Consider the following 25,604-nt stretch of genomic DNA (forward strand, 5'->3'; position numbering starts at 1 on the left):
TGGCCGGGCGCGGTGGCTCACGCCTGTAATCCCAGCACTTTGGGAGGCCGAGGCGGGCGGATCACGAGGTCACGAGATCGAGACCACGGTGAAACCCGGTCTCTACTAAAAAATACAAAAAATTAGCTGGGCGTGGTGGCGGGCACCTGTAGTCCCAGCTACTCAGAGAGGCTGAGGCAGGAGAACGGCGTGAACCCGGGAGGCGGAGCTTGCAGTGAGCTGAGATTGTGCCACTGCACTCCAGCCTGGGCGACAGAGCGAGACTCTGTCTCAAAAAAAAAAAAAAAAAAAGAATGCAAAACTGGCCCAAGACCAAAACTCTTGAGCACCAAGGCTCAGGCCTCGGGGCCTTCCCTGGGACATCGTCAACAAACCACCTCAGCCACTGCCTGCCCCAGTCCCCTTCCTAGTCTAGTAACAATTAAACATCTTCCTCTTCTCAAGAATCCTCTAAGATCCATTCCATCCACCCAGCCTCTGCCCTACCACAGGCTTCGTCAGCACTGAGCATGCAGACCCTGGTCCTGGCGTAGTCGGGAGCTCCTGTTGACGAATGCAGGCACAGGCCACTCCATGGAGGAGAACCGGTATTGAACCGAAGAGTGAGAAGTGTGCTCCAGACCAGGCAGCCGCCTCTCCTGGCCTCTTGGCGAGAGTCTGCGTGAGTGACCTGCACTCTCCCCCGACTGCCTTGACTCAGGCCTTCGCGGCCTCCCAGTTCGCAGGATGTGGGCAAAGCATGCGTGAGCACCGGGCACCTCTTCCTTGGGACCCTGGGCTGACCTGGCCCAGCACAGCCTCTGTGACCATCGCAGCCCTGGAGTTTTGCAATGATTTCATTGACGTGTTTCTCTGGCTCAGTTCAAGAGTCATATTCTCTGCAAGATAAACACTCACTGTCCCTTTTAAACTTTGTTTTATTATTAAAATCTACCCTCTTCTGAGGCCACACCCAGTGTGTCTCAAGTCTCTGGGCCCCAACATTGGTCAGAGTCCAGGCCAGGCAAACCGCGGCGGTGGCATGAGGCTGCAGGCCTGTGTGGCTCCCCCTAGTGGAGCCCTGGAGGCTGGCGTAGACCCCACAACACCCGGACAAGTGGGCCTTGGCTGCCCCCCCAAGCTCATATGAGGCTCCCCAGCTCCACCCTCAGTAGAACTCACCCCATCTGCTGCTCAAGGTCCCCTTGGAGACTTTCCCTGCAGTCCAGTCCTTGCTGCAGCCACACCTGCCCTGCCAAATCAGGGCCAGCCACAGACTGACCTCGTCTCCCGAAGGCCTTTCTCTAAGAACAGCCAGACCAGGCACCCCCACAGTTGGGATGAGGCGCATCTGCCAGTAGGTTCCTCCACGAACATGTGAAGCTGAGGAGCAGAGGCCCTTGCCTGCAGAGTGGAATGTTCCTGCTGAGGGTGCTTTGGAGAAGCTTCCCACACAGGCACAACTGAGCGTGACTTTGAGGGGCATGTGCAGGTGTCCCCGACAGGCAGCAGGACTTGGGAAGTGTCAGCAAAGGTGGGAAAGGTGCCCTAGCCATGGCCTGTGATGTGCACGAGAACTGGGGTCAGGGCAGCCTGCAGAGTCCTTCTGTCCACTCCACTTCGTAGCCCACGGGGTAGCAACCAGGACTGTCTTACCTCCTTGGTGGAGACGCAGTCCCCTTGTCGAGTAGGGGACAACCCTAGAGCTCCGAGTCACTCCGAGGACACAGCAGCCAGGAGACCGCGAGGCTGCTATCCCTGCTGTCCTGGAGGAGGGCCCCTGTGCAGCCCCATCCTCTGGAAGCAGCCTCTCATGGAGGAGGTTGGGAACAAAGGCCTGGCATGTGCTGGGCCTGCCTTTCCACAGGAGGGAAGAAGCCTGCCCTGTGTTTGCACCGGGTCAGTGAGCCATGGGCAGGCACAGGCCATTCCCACCTGCTTGTATTATCATCGCAGATGGCAAGGTGGAGTGAAGTGGGGGATGGAGCTAGAGGACGCCGACTTTCAGTCCAGTGGAGCCACAGTTAGCCCTGTTGTCTGTCCGCCCTTCCAGCCTGGTCTTTCCAGAGCGTAGGCACCATTGTCTGAACACTCAACTCATACGAAATAGCTCTTTTCTTCCTCTGAGGAAATCACAGGCCTCTCTTTCCTCCTTATGTTGGTACTTTCAGAAACCCAGTTCAAGCTGTCTAGACAGCTTGCTTGGAACCCGGGGCTCCTGTACATGGGAAGGTGCTGGTGTCAGGCATGGCTGGCTCTGGGAGTGCAGACAGGCCCACCAGGCATCTGCCAGCTCTGTGGGTCTCGCTTAGCCTCATTCTGTGTGCCGGCTCTCTTTCCACCTGCCCCAGCCATTGGTCCAGCACTGTTTGGTCAGGAGGCCATTCCTCAAACCAGTGGCCGTTATCAGAGGGACAGCACTCTGTGGTTGGCCATGGTGGAGCACCACTCGCAACTTGAATGGAGCAGGTTGCTGGGGAGACTTTCCTGTCGTGCCCATTAAGCCTCCCCTGTGTTTGCCCTTGGCCCTGCCTGCTGGCACTCACGCTTTCTCTGCCCACCCGTGGGGGGTGTCTGCCCTGGGCAAGCACTGGCCATGGGCATCTGTGGGGGCAGGACACACGTAAGACAAGCACTGTGAGCTGTCCTGAGAGTCCCTCCAGCCTCCTCCTCCCCCAACAAAACTTCCAGCCACAGACTGTGCATCCGTGTCAGCAGCTGAAACGTGTGATCTTTTCAGATTTTAGAATTTCAAGAAAAACACAGGAAGAGATTGTTAGCCTTCTACAGAGAAAAGGTAAGTTGAATTGATTCATCGCCACTTGAATTTTTTTGACCTTTAGATTTAAATGGCAGTCTTGTTAATTAACACCTTGTTCTCAAAGGGGACAGGCTGCTAGATGCAACATCTGTTTCTCTGCGTGTTTCTAGCTATGGGGATGTTGTCACTGTCCCCTTCTGAGCAGCCTATTTGCCCAACCCTTGTCTTTAGTTACCAAGTAGCCCCTTGGGTGCAGCACCACATGGGCCTCCCTGCCCGGCCACACTTATCCCCTCAGCCACGGGGGCAACATTGGGGCTTTGGGAGTTTGGGAGGCAGCTTGAAGGCTTCTCTGCTCAACCATCCCATTTTAAAACACAAGTCCTTTTTAAAAAACTTTGAAGGTTATGTAGTTGGTAAAGTCAGGAACCCAGCTTTAAAGACAAGGGACCCTGGGGCCGCTTCCCCGAGTCTGGAAGCCAGCTTGTGACCCTGCTGCCTCCTGTCTGTGCGTGAACATTCTATGTACACCCAGACCTGGAGCAGACAGATCACCCTTGGCCTCCCCTTCCATCCTGTCACCCCGACCCTGTCTTGTCACCTTGCCCTGTCCTGTCACCCCCATCTCTCCCCTCACCCCATCCTGTCACCTTATCCTGTTACCCCATCCCTGTCCTGTCGCCCCAACCCCATTCTGTCACCCTTATCCCATCCTGTCACCACTCAGGCTGTCTTGCTACCCCCACCCTGTCCTATCACCCCATCCCGTCCTGTCACCCCCATCCCATCCTGTCACCCCTCACCCCCACCCTGTTTTGTCACCCTGTATCAGTCTGTCTTCACACTGCTATAAAGAACTACCTGAGATTCGGTAATTTATAAAGGAAAGAGGCTGAATTGACTCACAGTTCCACATGACTGGGAAGGCCTCAGGAAACTTACAGTCACGGCGGAAGGCAAAGGGGAAGCAAGGCACATCTTACATTAACAGCAGGAGAGAGGGCAGGGGGAACTTCCAAACACTTTTAAACCATCAGATTTCATGAGAACTCACTATCATGAGAACAGCATGGTGGAAACTGCCCCCATGATCCAGTCACTTCCCACCAGATCCCTCCCTTGACACATGGGGATTGCGATTCAAAATGAGATTTGGGTGAGGACACAGAGCCAAACCACATCATTCCACCCCCAGCCCCTCCCAAATCTCATATCCTTCTCACATTTCAAAACACAATCATACATTCCCAGCAGTCCCCCAAAGCTTTAACTCATTCCAGCATAAACTCAGAAGTCCAAGCCCAAAATTTCATCTGAGACAAGGCAAGTTCCTTCCACCTATGAGTTAATTACTTCCAAGATACTATGGGAGTACAGGCATTGGGTAAATGTTCCCATTCCAAATGGGAGAAATTGACCAAAACAAAGGGGCTGCAGGCCCCATGCAAGTCCAAAACCCAGCAGGGCAGCCATTAAATCTTAAATTTATCCTTTTACCCAATGTCTTACATCCAGGACATGCTGATGCAAGGGTAGGGGGGCTCCCAAGGCCTTGGGCAACTCCACCCCTGTGGCTCTGTAAGGTACAGCCCCAGTGGCTGCTTTCTGGGCTGGGGTTGAGTGCCTGCAGCTTTTCTAGGTGCACAGTGCAAGCTGTCAGTAAGTCTACCATTCTGGGGTCTGGAGGACAGTGGCCCTCTTCTCATGGCTTCACTAGGCAGCACCCCAGTTGGGACTCTGTGTGGGAGCAACCACTGCACATTTCCCTTCTGCACTGCCCTAGCGGAGGTTCTCCGTGAGGGCTCTGCCTCTGCAGCAGACTTCTGCCTGGACATCCAGGCATTTCCATACATCCTCTGAAATCTAGGTGGAGGTTCCCAAACCTCAGCTCTTGTCTTCTGCACACATGCAGGCCCAATACCATGTGGAAGCTGCCAATGCTTGGGGTTTGCACCCTCTGAAGCAGCAGCCCAAATTGTACCTTGGACCCTTTTAGTCATGGCTGGAGCCAGAGCAGCTGGGATGCAGGGTGCCATGTCCTGAGGCTGCACCAGAGTTGGGCAGGGGGCCTTGGCCCGGCCCATAAAACTACTTTTTTTTTCTCTGGGCCTATGATGGGAGGGGCTGCTGTGAAGATCTCTCACATGCCCTGGAGACATTTTCTCCACTGTCCTGGCTCCTCGTTACTTATGCACATTTCTGCAGCCGGCTTGAATTTCTCCCCAGAAAATGGGTTTTTCTTTTCTACTGCATGGTCGCGCTGCAATTTTTTCAGACTTTTATGTTCTGCTTCCCTTTTAAACATAAGTGCCAATTTTAGATCATCTCTTTGTGAACACGTACATGACTGTATGCTTTCAGAAAAAGCCAGGTCACATCTTGAATGCTTTGCTGCTTAGAAGTTTCTTCTGCCAGATACCCTAAATCATCTCTTTCAAGTTCAAAGTTCCACAGATCTTGACGGCAGGAGCAAAATGCCTCCAGTCTCTTTGCTAAAGCATAGCAAGAGTGACCTTTGCTCCAGTCCCAATAAATTCCTCATCTCCATCTGAGACCTCCTCAGCCTGAACTTCACCATCCATATCACTATCAGCATTTTGGTCAAAACCATTCAACAAATCTCTAGGAAGTTGCAAACTTCCTCACACCTTTCTGTCTTTTTCTGAGCCCTCCAAATTGTTGCAACTTCTGCCCATTACACAGTTCCAAAGTTGCCTCCACATTTTTAGGTATATTTATAGCAGTGCCCCACTCTACTGGTACCAATTTTCTATATTAATCCATTGTCACACTGCTATAAAGAACTACCTGAGACTGGGTGATTTATAAAGGAAAGGGGTTTAATTGACTCACAGTTCTGCATGGCTGGGAAGGCCTCAGGAAACTTACAATCATGGCAGAAGCCAAAGGAGAAGCAAGGCACATTTTACATAGCAGCAGGAGAGGGGGTGAGGGGAACTGCCAAACACTTTTAAACCATCAGATCTCGTGAGAACTCACTGTCATGAGAACAGCACGGGGGAACCACCCCCATGATCCAGTCATGTCCCCCAGATCCTTCCCCCTGACACATGGGATTACAATTTGAGATGAGACTTGGGTGGGAACACAGCCAAACCATATCATACCCCCACCACATTCTGTCACCTCTCAACCCCATTCTGTCACCCCTTTACCCCATCCTATTACCCACTCCCTGCCCCTGTCATACCCACACTGTCCTGTCAGCCTCTCCCCTGTCCTGTGAGCCCCCCACCTCATCCTGTCACCCCCCCAACCTTGGTTCTCTCACCCTCACCCCATCCTGTCACCCCCACCCACCCTTTCACCCCACCCCATCTTATCACCCTCACCCCATCCTGGTACCCCCACCTATCCTGTCACCCCCACCCCATCCTCTCACCCCCACTCCATCCTCTCACCCCCACCCCATCCTCTCACCCCCACCCATCCTCTCTCCCCCACCCCATCCTCTCCTCTCTCCCCCACCCCATCCTCTCCTCTCTCCCCCACCCCATTCTCTCTCCTCCATCCCATCCTCTCATCTCACCCCTGTCCTTCCACCCCTATGCCATCCTCTCACCCCTACCCCATCCTGTGTCCCCAACCCCATCCTGTCACCCCACTCCATCCTGTCACCCCCACCCCTGTCCTTCCACCCCCACCCCATCCTCTGTCACCCACCCCATCCTCTCACCCCCACCCCATCCTCTCACCCCCACCCCTGTCTGCCACCCTCATGCCATCCTCTTTTCCCTACCCCTCCCAGGCCACCACAGCCCCATCATGCTCCTTGGCAAGCACCCAAAACCCTGCCTGGAGGCTTCTTGCAGGAGCCAGCCTGGGCTCAGATTTTGTGATATTTTGTGTATGTTATCTCCTAATCCTCCCAGCAAACCTCGAGGATGGGCATGAGCCATGAATACAGACTGGACAGTGGGAACCTAGACTCTAGTCACTCCCTTGGGGTCTGGCAGCTCCCACACACACGGTGGGGTTCCAGCCTGACAGCAGAGGCTGTGCTGTGGGATGACCTGGCAGTGGCCGTGTGTGGAAGGTGCTTGTGTCTGACTTTGAGGCCAGGTGCTCCCCTGGAAGGGCTGACACTTAATTTGCATCCTGCCGGCTTGTGGGGGGTGCAGCACTGAAATTTGTCCCCTGGGGCTTGGGTTTGACTTTGCTCTGCAGGGCCCCCAAGGCCGATTTCCTAAGTATCTGATGGGCCGGACTCCAGGCAGATTTACTCATGAACAGCGTGAGGGCAACTCCATGCAGAATAACCCACATTCTGATTCAGGGTTTAAGAAATTTAGAGGGTCACAATGTCACTCAGCATAGCCTGTCTGATAACAAGAGGTTGTGTAATTATGTTTAGATTTCTAGGTTGGAAGAATCCCTTAGGAAGTCAGTGCTGCAGATAGAACAGCTACAAAGGTAAGGCCCCCCACAACCCCCTGTGAGTGCTCAGTCCAGGCAGCGACTGCCACATGCATTGGTCGTCTGGCTCTCCAAGATCAAGAATGAAAGATGACTGCAGATGCAGAGGGAAGAGCTCGTTCATTTACTAGAAACTTTCATCAGAGCACAAATGCTGTGGGAAAACCGAAGGGAAGAAGGGAGACAAAAAAGAAAAAGTGAAAAAGAGAGGAATGGTTTCCCCTTGGGGCAGGTGCCCCAGTGATTGCTGAGGCAGTGTGAGGGGCCTCGGAGAGCAGCAGGTGGCCCTGGCCTCTCAGAGTGACCCAGCACAGGCCGGGTGGCCCTGCAGCCAAGGACTGCGGGACTCCACCTGCAGCCTGGCAGCCTGCTTTCTGCCAGGAGTCGCAGCCGTTTGCAAAAGGTACATATATGTGGCACATTCTGTGTATAAAGGCACTGCTGTGAATGGGTGATGCATCTTAGGAAGAAACATCCAGAGTTGCTAGGATTAACCAAAATGGGGACTTAAAGCATTACATTTCAATATCTGGAAAATCTAGCCATTTGAAACCCTCCTTTCTTGTGCATTTTAGCTCATCCGTGCCTTTGCCGTATTGCCTCTGTTCTGAATGCAGTTTTACTGTATTCAGTGTTTCTGGAACTTGGAGTCAATAACAGGCCAGAGTTCAGTTACCATGGTAATACACAGATGCGGCACATCTTACGCTCAGCGATGCCTTAGATTTTACGAGACGTGCTGAATAGTCACAAGCCCCCGTTTGCTGGCTGCATACTAACGTGGTGGTCGAGGAGTCAGGAGCCCTGTCTGCCTCCCATTGGCTGTGTGTGTAGGGGTGGGTGAGCCTCCAGCGTGTGTGCAGGTGCCCGCCTCCCTGCTGTGTCAGGAAGCTGAGCATGGCATGGCCTCACTGGGGCCCTGGGGCCTGAGGGAAGCTGGGGACGCCAGTCACACTGGCTGGTGGCGCTGCTCCTGACACGAGGTTCTGATTGCCTCTGGTGAAAAGGGATTCTTTCCCCTGTCGTTATTTTGGGTTCTAAGAGTTGCCATGGGCTTGTGTTGTGAAGGGTGTGTTCCAGGTGTCAGCAAGCAAACTCCAGGCCAAATCCAGCCTGCAGTGTATTCTCTTCTCCTTCCTTTCCTTCGCTTTTTTTTTTTTTTTTTTTTTTTTTTTTTTTTGAGACAGGGTCTTTCTCTGTCACCCGGGCTGGAGTGCAGTGGCATGATCTCAGCTCACACCTCAACCTCCCAAAGCTCAGGTGATTCTGCTGCCTCTGCCTCCCAAGTAGCTGGGACCACAGGCACGCACCACCACACCCAGCTAATTTTTTTATTTTGTGTGGAGATGGGGTCTCACTATGTTACCCAGGCTAGTCTTGGACTCCTGAGCCCAAGTGATCCTCTGCCTCAGCGTCCCAAAGTGCTGCAATGACTGATGTGAGCCACTGCACCCAGCCACAATGTATTTTCATGTAGCCGCCAAGCTGACCATGGCTTTTACATTTTTAGAAAATTGTAAACGCATTGCAACAGAGACCTTATGTGGACAGCAAAGCCTCCTACATTTACTAGCTAGCCCTTTGCAGAAACGTTTGCAAATTCCTCCTTTAAAGCATCACAAGAGGAAAGGCAGATACTTAAAATGCATCAAAGAGGCTGGGCGCGGTGGCTCACACCTGTAATCCCAGCACTTTGGGAGGCCAAGGTGGGCAGATCACCTGAGGTCGGGAGTTTGAGTCCAACCTGACCAGCATGGAGAAACCCCATCTTTACTAAAAAAAAAAATACACAATTAGCCAGGTGTGGTGGTGCACACCTGTAATCCCAGCTATTCAGGAGCCTGAGGCAGGAGAATCTCTTGGACTCGGGAGGTGGAGGTTGTGGTGAGCCAAGATCATGCCATTGCACTCCAGCCTGGGTAATGAGCAAAACTCCATCTCTCAAAAAAAAAAAAAAAAAATGCATCAAAGTATGGAATTAACTTTCATTTTCTCTTTGTTGGTGTATAATTTTCTTTCATTCTGTGGATTCATGTTTTGCATCAATTCTGTAAAATTCCTGCCCATTATCTTTTCAAGTAGTACCCTCCGCATCCCCAGCCACAATCTGCAGCTCCCCGCCTTCCACATCAGCCTCTGCTGTGATCTCCGTCATCTTAGGCCACCTGGTCACAACCACACAGGTTGCTTCTTCCAGCTCCCTGATTTTCAGGTTACGCCAGTGAACCCCACTGAGTTTGTTTGTTTGTTTTTGAGACTGAGTCTTGCTCTGTCACCCAGGCTGGAGTGCAGTGGCACCATCTCAGCTCACCGCAACCTCCACCTCCCGGGTTCAAGCGATTGTCTTGCCTCAGCCTCCTGAGTAGCTGGGATTACAGCACCATCACGCTCGGCTAATTTTTGTATTTTTAGTAGAGACGGGGCTTCACCATGTTGACCAGGCTGGTCTCGAACTCCTGACCTCAGGTGATCCGCCCACCTCAGCCTCCCAAAGTGCTAGGATTACAGGTGTGAGCCACCACACCTGGCCCCCATTGATTTTTTGTTCTGTCCATTACAGTTAACATTCCTGCTCATTTCACCATTTGGAAAATAGTCCTTGCTCATTGTTGCATCTTCGTCTTTTATGTAGTCATTTCACAGGCAGCCTTTTTATTTTCCTTACCTGATATCCTCAGGAATCCAAATCTGCCTTCTTTTCTTCCACTCTCGCTGGAGGAGGTATATTTCTGCTGATCTCTGGTGAGGTTGCACAGGTCAATCCCACTCTCTACATACCTGGTATTGCCTGCATTTTCCTCGAGAGAGGATTCCCATGTGCTCTGCCAGCCCGGCTGACCCACCCCAGACTGCTGCGCCCCCAACCCCGTCTTGCCCAGCCTCACTGTGGTGTTGTTCATGCCACCCACTTTTGTGGTTGTTTTTGTCATCGTCCTCTTGCTCCCACTAAACAAAGTGTGTTTTAGAGTGGTCTGGAAGCAGGAGCAAGTGCCCTTCAGAGGAGCCAGGCCACAGCCCTGCCAGATGCAGAAGGCTCAGGTACTTCCACCCACCACAGTCAGCCACGCAAGGCAGCCAGTGTTTACTGAGCACCAGGTGCATTCTCAGCGCTGTTCTGGGGGCTGTTCTGGGGGCTGGCAATTCGGAGTAAGCCAAACAAGCCAAGTGCCCGTCCTCTGGGAGCTTCTGTGTGGGGGAGAGGAGGCAGAAAGTGAGCTTGTATGTCAGGCCGGGACACAGGCTGTCAGGGTAAGTGACTCTGGGTGAAGAGGTTGAGGGGCAGTGCCAGGGCAGGCTCTAGGAGGTGACTGCAGAGCAGAGGCCCTAGTGGTTGAGCTGTTGCGCAACTGCCTATTCGTAGCTAGCTTGGTCCCAAACTGAAACTGCTGAGGGCAGACTGTTCGTACCTCAAAACCCAGCCAGCACAGACAGGCACTCAGTGCCAAGAGACAGCCCCACCCCTCATCTGCAGTCATGCACCTCAGTGTGTCCGCAGAAACAGACACTCTCCCTCGTTCTTACATGTGCATCTCAGCATGTCCACCAGGCCCCGTGAGGCAGAGAGGATCCAGGTGCAGCAGCCTTCTGTGGCCGGGAGTCGCGGGGCACAGCAGGCGGTCTCTGCTACCGGCCGTCGTGGAGATCAGTCTAGGGTTGCTAGACCGGAAAACATGACCAAGTAACTTGTCCATATTTCTCTTGCTAGCCTGTTTTTCTTTCTTTTCTCTTTTCTTTCCCTTCCGTTTCCCCTTCCTTTCCCTTTTTTGAGACGAGTTCTTGCTCTGTCACGCAAGCAGGAGTGCAGTAGTACAATCACGGCTCACTGTAGCCTCCAACTCCTGGACTCAAGCAATCCTCCCACCCCTGCCTCCCAAAGTGTTGGGATGATGGACATGAGGCACCATGGCTGGCCTCTTAGTGGCCTTTCAAAGCTGGTGCATTAGTGGCTCCTGTTGTCAGGTCTTAATTTCACACCTTTAACACCTGCGGTGGCCATGTGCTGAGTGACAGTTGCAGTTGTAAGAGCCAGTGATGTAAATGGCAGTGGGGTGTTGAGTTCACTTGGCTTCAGCACTGGGGAGGAGCAGGGCCGTGGGACTCACAGAACGCTTTGGGAACTGCTGAATTCATGTGAAATGCCCTTTGCAAACCCAGTAAGAACATTTCACTGATTCAGGGCCTTCTTACACTTTCAGCTGGAATGGCCTGGGGGGAGGTCAGTTTTTATGGTTTAATTCAATACCTTTTCTCCATCTATTTAGTACGAGATCATCACAACAAACAGCTTTCAGCACAATAAAAAGTTCAGTTTCAAGTAAGTAAAATCATGCCAGAAAGAGCACAAAACAGAGATGCATGTTGCTAAATCACACTGTGTGCCCTGACGTTGGCATTTTCCTCATCACTCTTCCAGCAAAACCACACGGATGCCTGCTGCCACCTCACTCATCAACCCGCGACAGGTGTGTGGGTCGCTCGCAGAAATCACAGGACCCGCAGGTCTTTCCGCTTCTGCACCTCCCTTCCCATCCCAACCCCATCCCCTCTCCAAGTCCCCAGATTTTGCTAATCCAGACAATTGACTGGACATCAACTCATTTTGGTACTTATTTCATATCCCTGTGAGCCTCAGGTCCCAAACTAAGTGTGTGATCCAGGCTGGCCAATCAGAGCACTCCATCCCTGCAGCTACAGTGATTGGTTTGGGAATGATCACGTGACCCAGTGTTCTGCGTGCACCCCCCACTCCCCACCGCCAACTGGGATTCCAGTGCCCGGCAGCTGACAGCCCTGCCCTAATAGGAAATTAAGGGGCTGACCTGCTGTGCCTTTCATGGAATCCTTCTTTCACCTGAACCCATTACCCAACCCATGGCTGGGGATCCCTCACACAGGAAACGTTCATACTGGCAGGTGTCCTGTGGCTTGTGTCTGCCCCATCTCCAGGCTATGCCTGCCTGGCCATCACTCTGGCACAGGGAGCCCAACCTCATGTTCCCTCCAGCGTCCCAGAGAAAACCTGGCCTGGGGTAGCTCCTAGCTCTTCAGATGGAAGGCACAAATTCAGTCCACCCCTGTGACAGGAAACACATTCAGATTTATTACTTACAGGTCCTGGACAGAGAGGGCACCATGCGTGGGGAGGACAGTGCTCTGTCCACAGGTAGCAAGAGGCAGGAAAGAAGGCTCAGGCAGAGAGGGGGCCCCGTGGGCCAGCACCTTCATTGGGGCTCAGGGCATCATCCCAGGTTTCCCGTGGGGAGTTTTAATTGGTGGGTTTAGAGCAGGCAGGCACAAGCTCCACAGGGTCCCGCTGTGACTGAGGGCGTCACTGTGGCACATCTGTACCGTCCATAAAGGGTGAGGGGTCAGCGGGGCCAGCCAAGTGGGTTTTGTCCACCCTCCCACAGGGAGGTGGCCACTGGAAGGCAAGTGTCCGGATAGACCACACTGAGACACTGGGAGCGGGTGGAGAACTGGAAACTGTTGAAGGTGACTGAGCCCTGCCTCTGGTATGAGAAAGTTAAACCTGTCTTCAAAATGAATGTTGAGGCCACCTAAAATTAGAAGAATTCACTCCAGCCAGGCTGGACTAATGGGAGTCATCCCTGGGACTCTTGCTGGAGCTGTTGGAAAAGAGTGAGCCTCTTTCCGCAGAGATCACGAGCCATAAGGATGGCAGGGCTAGGAGGGGGCCAACGCAAAAGGAATCCGATGTTTTCCTGTCTGCCTTTGGCAAATGAAGGAACTAGTGCGTACTGAGCGTGCACGGTGTGGTATGTGTGGCCAGGCGCAAGTGATAACAGAAGTCAATTCGGGATCCCACTCTCAGAACGTCCTAGTCCAGCAGGCTCCAGGCAGGTGTTGGCAGAGAGAAGAGAAGGGGTGGTCTGGAGGGAGAAGCCGAGTGTGCAGAGGTGCAAGAGTGGAATGCCAGGGAGAGCCCAGCCAGGGTGGGCCGGCCAGTGGCCTCTGTGTCCTGGAGAGGCTACCTCCCAGTGCGGATGGTAGGTGGCCCTAAAGAGGGAGGAAAATGGCAGTGATCAGATGCCTAAGTGGCTAAACTCTGGCTGCAGCACGAAGCTAGAGGAAGATTTAGACATTTACTCGTGGTCTCGTCATGTGTGTATTTCAACTGACGTTGTTATAGGTAAGTCCTGGGCTCACTCAAAGCCTTTCACTATGTGTTTAACAGACTGGAGTCGATGGAAGTTGATCTCTCTCCCTCTCCGATTAGAAAAGTAAGTGCATCTCTCCTGCCGAGTTCCTCTGTATACCAGACATGTGGCATTTCCCATTTTCCTCAGTACTGAAAAACATAACATCTCGTGCAACAGTAGACAGACTTTGCACAGCGCCCCTGCGTCGTGTGCTGGCTCCCGCATCATGTGCTGGTCCCGTGGGTGAGAGGGGTGGGCTGTGGCTATAAGCTGGGTCATGAGAACGCTCCTGTTCTGCCTGAATGGCCAGGACTGCAGTTGCATCTGGAGAAACAAAAGCAAATGCAGATGGAGTGTGGCAGGGTCCCACGCAGGTCCTGTGTTGTTCCTGCGTTGTTCCCGTGCAGGTCCCATGTTGGTCCTATGTTGACCCTATGTTGGTCCCGTGTTGGTCCCATGTTGGTCTTGTGTTGACCCTGTGTTGGTCCTGTGTTGATCCTGTGTTGAATCTGTGTTGGTCCTACGTTGGTCCTGTGTTGACCCTGTATTGGTCCTATGTTGGTCCTGTGTTGACCCTGTATTGGTCCTGTGTTGAATCTGTGTTGGTCCTACGTTGATCCTCTGCTGATCCCATGTTGGTCCTGTGCTGGTCCCTGTCGGTCTCTGTTGGTGTCAAGGAGAAACGGCAGCAAAGCTGGTGGCCCTGTACTTTACCTGCCTTCACTTGCTGTCTCATGAAGTGACAAACAGTGCTGACGAAGACAACAGTAAACTTTGTCAGCCCAGGAAAAGAAATGGGTCAGAAAAGCTAAGGACTCTGGGAAACAGGAAGCAACAACTTCAAGCTGGAGAGAAGCAAGACCAGAGGAAGCTGTCCAGAACTCAGGGAGAGTCCAGGCCCAGCTCTCCCGTCGTCTGCCCGGGTGGGCAGAGCTCAGTGCCAGATGCACCACATCGGCCACACACCAGGCAGCTCGGAAACGGGAGAGAGGAGGCAGTTTGGGAAGGACTCAGGGCAGAGTGAGCTGCACCCCATGGGAGGGATCAGGACTTGAGAAGCCTGTGGGGCAGGAGGGGGCCAAGGAGCAAAGGCAGGAAAATCGAGTGGGTTCTAGCGGCAGTGAATGCCTGTGTTCCACAGTGCCAGTTATTGTCTTATTTGATTTATGTGTTGCTTCCGGTTGCGCGACACAGTGTGGCTCATTGGCAAGCACTGTTCCGAGCCCTTTATAGATATGAACTCAGTCGTCCCAGCAGCCCTGTGACATGAGTAATCACACCTGGGGCCAGATGATGGCGGAACCTGGAGTCAGGATAAGAAGGCAGAACTGGATTCAGCAGGGAATGAAGAGCTGCCACAGCTTCGGTGAAAGAGAAACTCCAGTTCCTTGGCAGTTGGGTCAAGCACACGCATCCTCTCCCTGCCCAGCTCACCTCCCCCATCCTCATGGCCACGCCCACACCCACCAGCAACACTGGAGCCGTGCTTCCAGAGGGACACACTTCCTCGTGGGTGCACCTCCTCCCTAGACAACTGGCCCACACCGAGGACCCCACCCGCCCCCTCAGGCCCCTCTGGAAGCTCTTATGGAACCCTCCCCCAGGTCCCTGTAGGTCCCCACCACCTGCCTTGGCTCCCCCAAGGCGGGACACCTGCTTCCAGCTGACCTTTGGTGCACCAGGGCCTTGTTTCATGGATGAACCCACAGCCTGCAAGTCCCCACGGCTTAAGGAGGAAGAACTTGGTTCTGTCAGGTCAGCTTTCTACCTTTCCTTAGGATCTGAGTAATTGAGGAGGATAGAGAATACTGAAGACTGCACGCAGCAGGCATGCCGGGCTCATGCCTGTAACCTCAGCACTTTGGGAGGCCAAGGCAGATGGATCACTTGAGCCCAGGAGTTTAAGACCAGCCTGGGCAACATAGTGAGACCCTGTCTCTAAAAAAAAAAAGAAAAAAGAAAGAAAAGACTGGCAGGCTAAATTGATTGGCACTTCACCTGGTGCTACTGTTGGAAATTATTGCTGAGGAACGAGGATGTCACGAATCAAAGTTCCTAAGTGAGGGGCAAAGACCAGACATGGGCACATTTTGTCTTTTGTTTTTTGTTTGTTTGTTTTTTGAGACAGTCTCACTCTGTTGTCTATAGGCTGGAGTGCAGTGGCGAGATCTCGGCTCACTGCAACCTCCGCCTCCTGGGTTCAAGGAATTCTCCTGCCTCAGCCTCCCGAGTAGCTGGGACTACAGGCGCGCGTCACCACGCCTGGCTAATTTTTGTATTTTTAGTAGAGACGTGGTTTCACCATATTGGTCAGGCTGGTCTCGAACTCCTGACCTCGTGATCTGCCCACCTCAGCCTCCCAAAGTGCTGGGATTACAGCCCAGCCGGCACACATTTTTTTAAAGGGCCAGATAGTAATTGGACTTTGCAGACCAGACAGTCCATCACAGCTACTCAACTCTGTAATGGAATTGCAAAAGCAACCATATAAAGTATGGAAGCTAATAGGCATGACCATGAGTGTGTTCTAATAAAACTTCACTAACAAAAACAGGCTGCAGGCCATAGTTTGCCAACCCCTGTGCCACACTAGAATGCAAATTTCAAGGAAAGTGTCTAAAACCAACTTTTCACCTCCTGAAACGCCTTGTCACCCTGGAGTGGATATGTGTAGCAGTTCCTTTGTAAAGAGCTCCCGTCCTCCCTGCCCCACATGATGGCCTAGAGTGAGAGGTGCTCTGGTAACCCTCAGCCTGAGCAGAGGTTCTGGGACACCACCTGTTGCCTGTGCAGACTGAGGTCTCATTCTGGCCTGCAGAGAGCAGTGTGCAGGCCTCTCTCGAGGTGAACCTCCCACACTGTCCAGGGCTGCATGGGAAAGAGCACTATCGGGGGTGCTCCTGGTGGGGTTCCTGCCCCAAAGGCTCGTCAGAGGGAGGGCCACAGTGCAAGGGTCTCTCACTGGGTGGACTCGGAGAAGCAAAGCCAGCGCCATCCCATGACAGCGCCTGGGGCACAGCTGGGCCCACCCAGAGGGCATTGGTTCTTTTCCTTCCTCCTCCACCCTTTCTGCTCCAGGCCTGGGGACTTCAGGCAGCTGGCGCTGGGGAGGAGGGGAAGCAGAGCCTAAGGCCCCCACCCTCCTGGACAAGGTGCCCGGGAAGGCGAGGGAGAGTCTGCCTTCACATGGAGATGGAAGTGTTGACTAAGGTATCGGGCTTGGTGGGATAATTTCTAAGTTAAGCCTGTTAACCTTAAATGAGCACGGCATTTTCTATTATGTAAAATTGACCAGGATTAACATCTTTTTGAAAAGGTAAAATAATACTCACAAATACAAAATGAATACCATTCACATACTTCCTTCAACTTATGAGTTGGCCAGGCACAGTACCTCACGCCTGTAATCCTAACACTTTGGGAGCTGAGTCAGGCAGATCCCTTGAGCCTGGGCGACATGGCAAGACCCCATCTCTACAAAAAATTAGCTGGGCATGGTGGTGCACACCTGTAGTCTCAGCTACTGAGAAGCTGAGGTGGGAGGATCACCACCGGGAGATTGAGGCTGCAGTGAGCTGTGACTGCCCCACTGCACTCCAGCCTGGACGACAGTGAAACCTTGTCTCAAAAAAAAGAAAGTTATGACTTAATGAGGGAAACCAGCTGATATAGTTTAGATATTTGTCCCTGCCTGAATCTCATGTGGAATTATAATCCCCAGTGCTCGAGGTGGGGCCTGGTAGCAGAAGTTTGGGTCATGGGGGCAGATCCCTGATGGCTGGTGCTGTCTTTGCCGTGGTGGGTGAGTTCTCACGAGATCTGGCAGGTTAAAAGCATGTGGCACCGCCCCCCAGTCTCTTGCCTGCTCGCCCTGCAATGTGCCTGCCCGCCCTTGGCCTCCCACCCTGATTGTAGCCTCCTGAGGCCTCCCCAGAAGCAGCTGTTGCCGTGCTTCCTGTACGGCCCTCAGAAGCATGAGCCAGTTAAACCTCTTTTCTTTATGAACTACACAGTCTCTGGTATTTATCGCAGTGCAAGAATGGCCTAATACACCAGTTAAATGTGAAAACTGGTTTAAAGGAGAATCCAAAGAGCAAACGTGTGTAGGCAGCCAAATGCAGATGTGAGCACACCAGTGCGTACACAGCCCCTCCCACGTGGCAGGAACCAGTGTCTTGCCCAGCCAAGTCTGCCATGGCCCATGGACAAGAAAGGTTTGCACTGCTCTCTTCTGTAACTCACAGCTGTCAATCAGCACCAGGACGGGGAAAGACACCAGCACTGGAACACTCTGCAGAGATTTTCTCTAAATGGAGCAGCAAATGGAACGTAGTTCAAAGGGGCAGTGATGTCACGGGGGTTCTTACGATGAATGTGATATTGAAGACATCCTGGCGGATGGGAAGGATCCAGAAATGATGGCATAGCAGCACTCCAGGCAGGTGAAAGGAAGTACCTGGAGCCTGTCCTGATGAGGCAGGAATATGTCTGGTGTTCACAGGATGGCAGGCAGAGGCTAAAGGTACAGAGACAACAGTTCCCGATTGCACAAGATTCTGTCTTCTTGGGGGTAGGAGTGAGGTCATGAGCTTCAGGTGGATGGGGAATGTGCTCAGGGGACAACTCCATGAGAAAGCTGGCCTGCAGGCAGCTCAGAGGGCTGTGCCAAGCAGGGGGGTCCGTCCTTCCAAGGTTAGAGTCTTGCCAGCGAGCAGGAGTGGAGGACTGGCAGGGCAGGGCCAAGGGTGTGGCAGAGAGTGTCCCTGGAGCAGGGCACACCTGTGCTGGTAGCGAGGCCACGAGGACACAGAGGGGCTTCCATGCTGTACTGGAAGGGCCTGTGGATTAAAGGATCTGTGGGGTGGCTGTGCCGGGGGCAAAAGCCAGGAAGGTGGGCAACAGAGGTCTGGGCAGGGCACAGTTGATGACGGCAGAGCCTGAGGACCAGTGGGGTGAGGCAAGGAGCCTGGGAACAGGAGATACCAGCAGTGAGTGGAGAGCCAGAAGAGCGAGCCCAGAAAGGGGCAGCGACTAGAAATAGCACCTTGCCATGCCCCCAAGTCGCACTGAGAGGCAGCAGGGGCTCAGAGCAGAGCAGCCTCCCTTACCAGTCTCAGAACCTGTGCTGGCAGCTCTGGGTTCACAGGTTCCTGTGGGTGGAGGAGGGATGGTGGCAGAAGCGGCCTTGTGGTTGCTGGATAGGGTGAAGGGTGGGCACAGAGCAGGGCCCAGCACACACAGCTCTGAGCGGCATTAGCTTCACCCTGTCCGTCAGCATCTGGATTTCAAGGTGACGAAATTATGCACCCAAGAATGATTTACTCAGGATTTCACATTTTCTAACATCAGCCGCAAACTTTGTTTTTTTCAGCTAAAATTCCTAGTAGAGCCCTTTGTCCGTTCACTGTTTTAGGCCCTGGTGGAACAGAGGGAGTCAAACAGGTAATACCCACCCACACCACCTCTGACACCAGCAGGCAGAGTCGGGAGATGAACACAGAATCAAGTTAGACAGGAACTTGTCAGAGGGCGATAAAGATGAGGGAGATGGGGTTCCGGGAAATGTGTTCCTAACAGACAGTGGGAGTCCGAATCTCGTAAGCCGCAATATTGGAATTTTATCCATTGTTTTCTTGTTGCATTCTTAGTCCGAGATAGCAGCCGGCCCTGCGAGAATCTCCATGATTAGTCCGCCGCAAGATGGACGCATGGGTAAGTAAAATTTCCTGTAACCTTACCTCAGATCGATACACGTATCAATTAAAATATATTCCCTGAAAGGTCATGTTTAATCAAAGCCGTCAGAACCCACCCAAGGGGGTGTTGTCCTTCCTCCAGGTGCATGGGAGGCTACATATTTACCAAAATGGTGCAGCTTTTGAGTCCTTCCAGGGAGAAGCTCCTGAGGACCGTGTAACAAGTCACAGGAGATAACTGGCTCCTTTGCGTTCTATGCCCTCTTGGTTTTAGACAAAAATAGTGTCACTGGGTTTGCTTCCTGGTAATTGGCTTTGAGTTGCTGGTCCATTTTCAAAGTGAATCCCTCCCTCACCCCTCAGCACACATCGACCTCAGCCCACACAGGCCATCTCCCCACACACTGTCTCCCGCATCTTCCCGCAAGGCCACATCTCACGGCTTCTTTCTGTTTCATCCCATGGTTGACCTTGTCTAAGCCCCCTGTTCCCGGAGAGTCTGTTGTTTCCAGAGGTTCACCATGTTTCTGCAGAGACGTCTGTCCTCCCCTAGCATTCAGTTCTGGAAGGCACGGGGAGCACACCAACTCTAAACACTTCCAATGTATGCTGAGGTACAAAGGGCTGCCTTGTTTCTGTTCCAGCAGGCTGAGTGCACCCTGGACAGGCTCAGAACACCCACTGTGTCTGTTGTGTTTCCTCTTTGCCAATTTGAAAGGAAATAGTCATTTTAACTTGCATTTATGTGACTATTAATGATTCTGAGTGTTTTAAATTTATTCCTCTGTGTTTTTCTATGAATTATCTGCTTTATTCCTTTGTCATTTATGTGGAAGCCCTCAGTGTGCAGGATATTAACCTTTTACCCAGTTTGCTTTGTAATTTTATATTTGACCTTTGAATTTTAGAGACTTAATATTTTTATGTACTCATATCTATTGTTACTATCCCTTTTATTTTATAGGTTCTCATGCTTAGGGAGGTTTTTTTCACATACCTAAATCATTTTTTTCTCATTGGGTGGTTTTTAAAACCTTTTCTTGGAGCAGTTTTAGGTTCACAGAAAAATTGAAAGGAAGGTACAGATTTCGGCCGGGCGCGGTGGCTCACGCTTGTAATCCCAGCACTTTGGGAGGCCGAGGCAGGCGGATCACGAGGTCAGGAGATCGAGACCACGATGAAACCCCGTCTCTACTAAAAAATACAAAAAATTAGCCGGGCGTGGTGGCGGGCGCCTGTAGTCCCAGCTACTCGGAGAGGCTGAGGCAGGAGAATGGCGTGAATCCGGGAGGCGGAGCTTGCAGTGAGCCGAGATTGTGCCACTGCACTCCAGCTTTCCAGCTTGGGCAACAGAGCGAGACTCTGTCTCAAAAAAAAAAAAAAAAAAAGGAAGGTACAGATTTCCCATATACCCCCTGACTCCACATACGCACAGCTCCCCCATCATCCTCATCCTCCACCAGGGCAGTCCATGTGTTAAAACTGATGATCCGACATGAACACATCATTATCACCCACAGTCCATGGTTTACATTAGGGTTCACTCTGGGTGGTGTATGTTCTGTGGGTTTGAACAAATATATAGTGACATGTATCCCCCATCGTAGCAGCATATGGAATAGTGCCACGCCCTAAAAATCCTCTGTGCGCCACCTGTTCATCCTTCCCCCACCTCCCACCAACCCTTGACAGCCACTGATCTTTTTACGGTCCCTTTTTCAGACTATCCTGGAGTTGGAATTATACAGTATGTGGCTTCTCAGATTGACTCCTTTCACTTAGCAACACGCACTTACGGTTCCTCCATCTCTTCGCGTGGTTTGCTAGCTCATTTTTTTAGTCACTGAATAATATTCCATTATCTGGATGTATCGTAGTTTATCCATTCACCTACTGAAGGGCATCTTGGTTGCTTCCAAGTTTAGGCAATTATGAATTAAGCTGCTATAGATGTCCGTGTGCCAGGGTTTTGTGTAGACATATTTTCAGCTCCTTTGGGTAAATACTAAGGAGTGTGAATGCTGGATCAGATGGTGAGAGGGTGTTTAGTTTTGAAAGAAATTGCCAAACTACCTTCCAAAGTGGCAGCAGCTTTTCAAATTCCCACCAGCAACAAACGAGAGTTCCTGTTGCTCCACGTCCTCACATTTGATGATGTCAGTGCTCTGGATTTCGGCCAGCTGATAGGTATGTAGTGGTATCTTGCTGTTTTATTTTGCATTTTGTTGATAACATATGACTAGGAGCATCTTATGCTGATTTTTCATCTGCATATCTTCTTTGCTGAAGTGTCTGTTAAGGTATTTGGCCCATTTTTTAATTGGATTGTTTTCTTATTGTTGAGTTTTAAGAGTCCTGTGTATATTTTGGATGACATTTCTTTTTTTGTGTGTCTTTTTTTTGGATGACATTTCCTTATCAGATAAATATGTATCTTGAAAATATTTTCTTCCATTTTGTGGCTTGTCCTTTGTTCTCTTGACATTACTCACAGAACAGAATTCTTCTAGTTTTTAATGTTTACCTTCTTCCAAATTCTTTGGAGTTTATCTTGAGGTATGTTGTAAGATTAGTTTTTTTAATAGTTTATTTTGAAAATACTTCAAGCACACAGAAAAAATTGTAAGAATAGTATTTTAAAAACCAACTTAGTTTTTTAAAATAATTTATTTTGAAAATATTTCAAGCACAGAAAAAATTGCAAGAACAGTATTTAAAACAACTTAGTTTTTAAAAATAATTTATTTTGAAAATACTTCAAGCACACAGAAAAAATTGTAAGAACAGTATTAAAAAAAAAAAAAAAACTCCAACATCTCCCTTGCCCAGATTCCCCAAATGTTAACATTTTGTTAATTTGCTCCCAATCTGTCATCATTGGTATTTCTCTGAACCACTGAGCGTGTTACCACTGTGGTGCCCTAGCACTGCGAAAAACCAAGAGCATAGTCCTACACAACCGCCTGCAACTCAGGCCAGGCATCCACGCTGACACAGCACAGTCCTACAAAACCGCCCGCAACTCAGGCCAGGCGTCCACGCTGACACAGCACAGTCCTACAAAACCACCCGCAACTCAGGCCAGGCGTCCACGCTGACACAGCACAGTCCTACAAAACCACCTGCAACTCAGGCCAGGCGTCCACGCTGACACAGCTCTACCATCCCGTCAGCTGTCGCCACAGAGTTTCTCTTCTCCTCTGGTCAAGAATCTCATGGAAAGATGAGCTACATCCAGCTGTAACATCTCTTCTCTCTCCTTCGGACTGGAACATTTCTTCATGCTTCTTTTTCTTGTCCTCAATAGTTTCGAGGAATAAAGCCCTCAAATTCTGAAGGGTGACCCATAACCTGGGTTGTCTGGTACTTCCTCCGGAGACCAGGCCATCCTCTATTGGCAGGAATGCCCCCAGAAATGCTACTGCTCTGCTTAGCACATCACATCAGAGCACAGAGTTGACCTGTTCTGCCACAGGGACGTTAACCTTAGTCACCTGATTGATTCCTCCAGGAGGATGTTCACCGTGGTCTCCTGATTCCTCCAGGAGGATGTTCACCTTGGTCTCCTGATTCCTCCAGGAGGGTGTTCACCTTGGTCGCCTGATTCCTCCAGGAGGATGTTCACCTTGGTCACTTGATTCCTCCAGGAGGGTGTTCACCTTGGTCTCCTGATTCCTCCAGGAGGGTGTTCACCTTGGTCGCCTGATTCCTCCAGGAGGATGTTCACCTTGGTCGCCTGACCACACAGGCATCTATCAGGCTTTCTCACTGCAGTCACTATGTCCCCCATAATGGATGAGTGTCTTGTGGAGAGATAGTCCAAATGACACTGATACCTTTTTCCTCATCCGGCCTCACCCCCCAACAATCAGCCACCTGATGACTGCCTCATCGCAATTTTTCCATTTCCATAGTTCCTTGTATATGTATTAATTGTCATTCTACTATAAAGAACAGCTTTTTCTTTTACCCAATTCAGATATCTATGTATTCACTAATTTATAACAATATGGATTCATAGATTTCTTTTTTTTTGAGACAGAATCTTGCTCTGTTGCCCTGGCTGGAGTGCAGTGGTGCAATCTCGGCTGACTGCAACCTCTGCCTCCCGGTTTCAAGCAATTCTTGTGCCTCAGCCTCCCAAGTAGCTGGAACTATAGGCATGCACCACCACACCTAGCTAATTTCTTTTGTATTTTTAGTAGAGATGGAGTTTCGCCATGTTGCCCAGGATGGTCTCAAACTCCTGAGCTTAGGCAATCCACCTGCCTCAGCCTCCCAAAGTGCTAGGATTGCAGGTGTGAGCCATTGCGTCCAGCCAGATTCATAGATTTCTATTTTGTTCAGAGGTTTGTATTTTCTGCTAAAATCCTCCCAGATATGGTCGTGTTCAAAATGCATTTTTAAAACCTCAACCAGGAATTCTGTATCCAATGAAATTAACATTTTAAAATGAAGACTAAATACATTCACAGAGTAACAGAAACAGAATTCATTGCTAATAGACCTGCCCTACAAGAAATGTAAAGGAAGGCATTTAGGCTGATGCCACACAGTAACTTCCATCTGTTAGAAGGAATGAAGAGCATGGGAAATGGTGAATATGGGATGAGAATAAGATACTGCATTGTTAATTATTTTATCTTCTCATTACCTTACAAAACATAACATTGAAGCAACAATTATAACACTGTATTGTTGGAGTTATAACAAATAGATACAACATAGAGGATAATAAGCACAAAGGAAGGGCAAGGAGATGGAGCAACAGTGGAGCAGAAAGTTAGACTTGTTTAAAGCAACCACAGCAAACATAACTCTAAAAAACACAGCTGAAAAATCACGAGGGATTTTTAAATGACGTTGTAAAGCATGTGTTAAACACAAAGACAAGACAGTAGAAGGACAAAGGAGACAGAGGCATTGGAGAATAAATAGCAGAACGGCCAGTGAGGGCTTTCTTCCGGACCCTGTCGATGAGTATATTTTCTCCTTTCACAAATACCACAATATCTTGGTCACTTTTGCTTTACAGTAAGTTTTGGAATTAGATGGCATAGCCCTCTAACCTTTTTCTTAATTTATCAACATAATTTTGCCTATTCCAGGTTCTCTTCATTTCCATGTAAATTTTAGGATAGTGTCAAATTCTACAAAGAGTCTGCCAGGATTTTGATTTTGACTGAATCTCTACATCAGTATGGGGGGAATTGCCATCTTCACAGTTTTAACTGTCTCAGTCCATAGTGTGCTATGTCTCTCCATTGATTAGAGCTTCTTTAGTTTCTCTCAAGAATCCTCAGTAATTTTCACTGTACAGGCCTTGTACTTTCTTGATAGACTTATACTTAGCTATTTCTTTTTTGTTGTTTGTTTGTTTTTGAGACAGAGTCTCACTGTGTCGTCCAGGCTGGAGTGCAGTGGTGCCATCTAAGCTCACTGCAACCTCCACCTCCTGGGTTCAAGCAATTCTTGTGCCTCAGCCTCCCAAGCAACTGGGATTAATTACAGGCGTGCAGCACCACACCCGGCTAATTTTTGTAATTTTAGTAGAGACGGGGTTCACCATGTTGACCAGGCTGGCCTCGATCTCCTGGCCTCAAGCCATTCATCCATCTCAGCCTTCCAAAGTGCTGGGATTACAGGTGTGAGCCATCACGCCTGGCCCTAGGTATTTCATTATTTTTTACGGTGTAATTTTCTTCATTTAATTTTTATATTGTTTATAGTTCACATGGTATGTCTTTTTCCATCCTTCTATTTTCAACCTGCCTGTGTCTTTGAATCCCTGATGTGCCTCTGATAGACAACATATGGTTAGATCTTGTTTTTTGATCTATTATAATCTATACCTTCTGATTTGATTGTTTACTCCATTGTTATTTAATATAATTATTAACTTTTGTGGTTGGATTTGTGCCTGCTGTCTTTCTGTTTCTTGTTTTATATATGACAGGATTTTTAGTTTATCGGTATCTCCTTAACTGCCTTTGTTTGCAATAAATATTTTTATCATACCATTTTGCTATAGACTGATTTGAGTCTCCCCAAAATTCGTATGTTGAAGCCCTAACCTCCAATGTGACTGTATTTTGAGTTAGAACCTTTAGGAGGTAAAGTTAAATTAGCCCTAATCCAATAAGATTCATGTCATATTAGTCTTCTTGGGCTTCTGTAATAAAATACCACAGACTGGGTGGCTTACACAACAGAGGTTTATTTCTCGCAGTTCTGGAGACTGGCAAGTCCATCAAGATGCTGGCTGATGTGGGTCCTGGCTTGCAGACAGCAGCCTTCTCACTCTGTCTTCGTACGGCCTCTTTTGTATGTGTACAGAGAGTTAGTGAGCAAGCTCCCTGGTGTCTCTTTTGTTTTTCGAAAATTTATGATGATACAATTTCCTACCTTAACCATTTTCAGTGTACAGTTCACTGGTATTAAATACATTCCTAATGCTGTGCAACCATCACACCACCCATCTCTATAACTGTTTTCATTTTGTGAAGCTCCCATTAAACGAGAGCTTCCCACCCCTCCATCCCACAGCCCCTGGCAGCCACCATCCTACTT

The 25,604-nt window shown here is 50.3% G+C and overlaps 1 protein-coding gene across 3 annotated transcripts in view; it reads left to right on the forward strand.

Moving 5' to 3' along the window:
- The window catches only part of RNF212 (ring finger protein 212), a 50,711-nt gene that overhangs the window by 13,873 nt on the left and 11,234 nt on the right, over positions 1 to 25,604 (forward strand). For 2 of the 3 annotated variants that reach the window (XM_030801186.1, XM_030801188.1), the window contains exons 4-9: positions 2,720 to 2,776; positions 7,116 to 7,174; positions 11,440 to 11,492; positions 11,592 to 11,640; positions 13,374 to 13,419; positions 18,987 to 19,050. In XM_030801186.1, the coding sequence (XP_030657046.1) occupies positions 2,720 to 2,776; positions 7,116 to 7,174; positions 11,440 to 11,492; positions 11,592 to 11,640; positions 13,374 to 13,419; positions 18,987 to 19,050 (328 nt within the window). Of the gene's footprint in view, positions 1 to 2,719; positions 2,777 to 7,115; positions 7,175 to 11,439; positions 11,493 to 11,591; positions 11,641 to 13,373; positions 13,420 to 18,986; positions 19,051 to 19,514; positions 19,886 to 25,604 lie in introns of those variants that run through there. The other variant, XM_030801187.1, reaches the window with a different exon arrangement.

This window comes from Nomascus leucogenys, chromosome 20 (assembly GCF_006542625.1).
Source record: "Nomascus leucogenys isolate Asia chromosome 20, Asia_NLE_v1, whole genome shotgun sequence".
NCBI lineage: Eukaryota > Metazoa > Chordata > Mammalia > Primates > Hylobatidae > Nomascus > Nomascus leucogenys.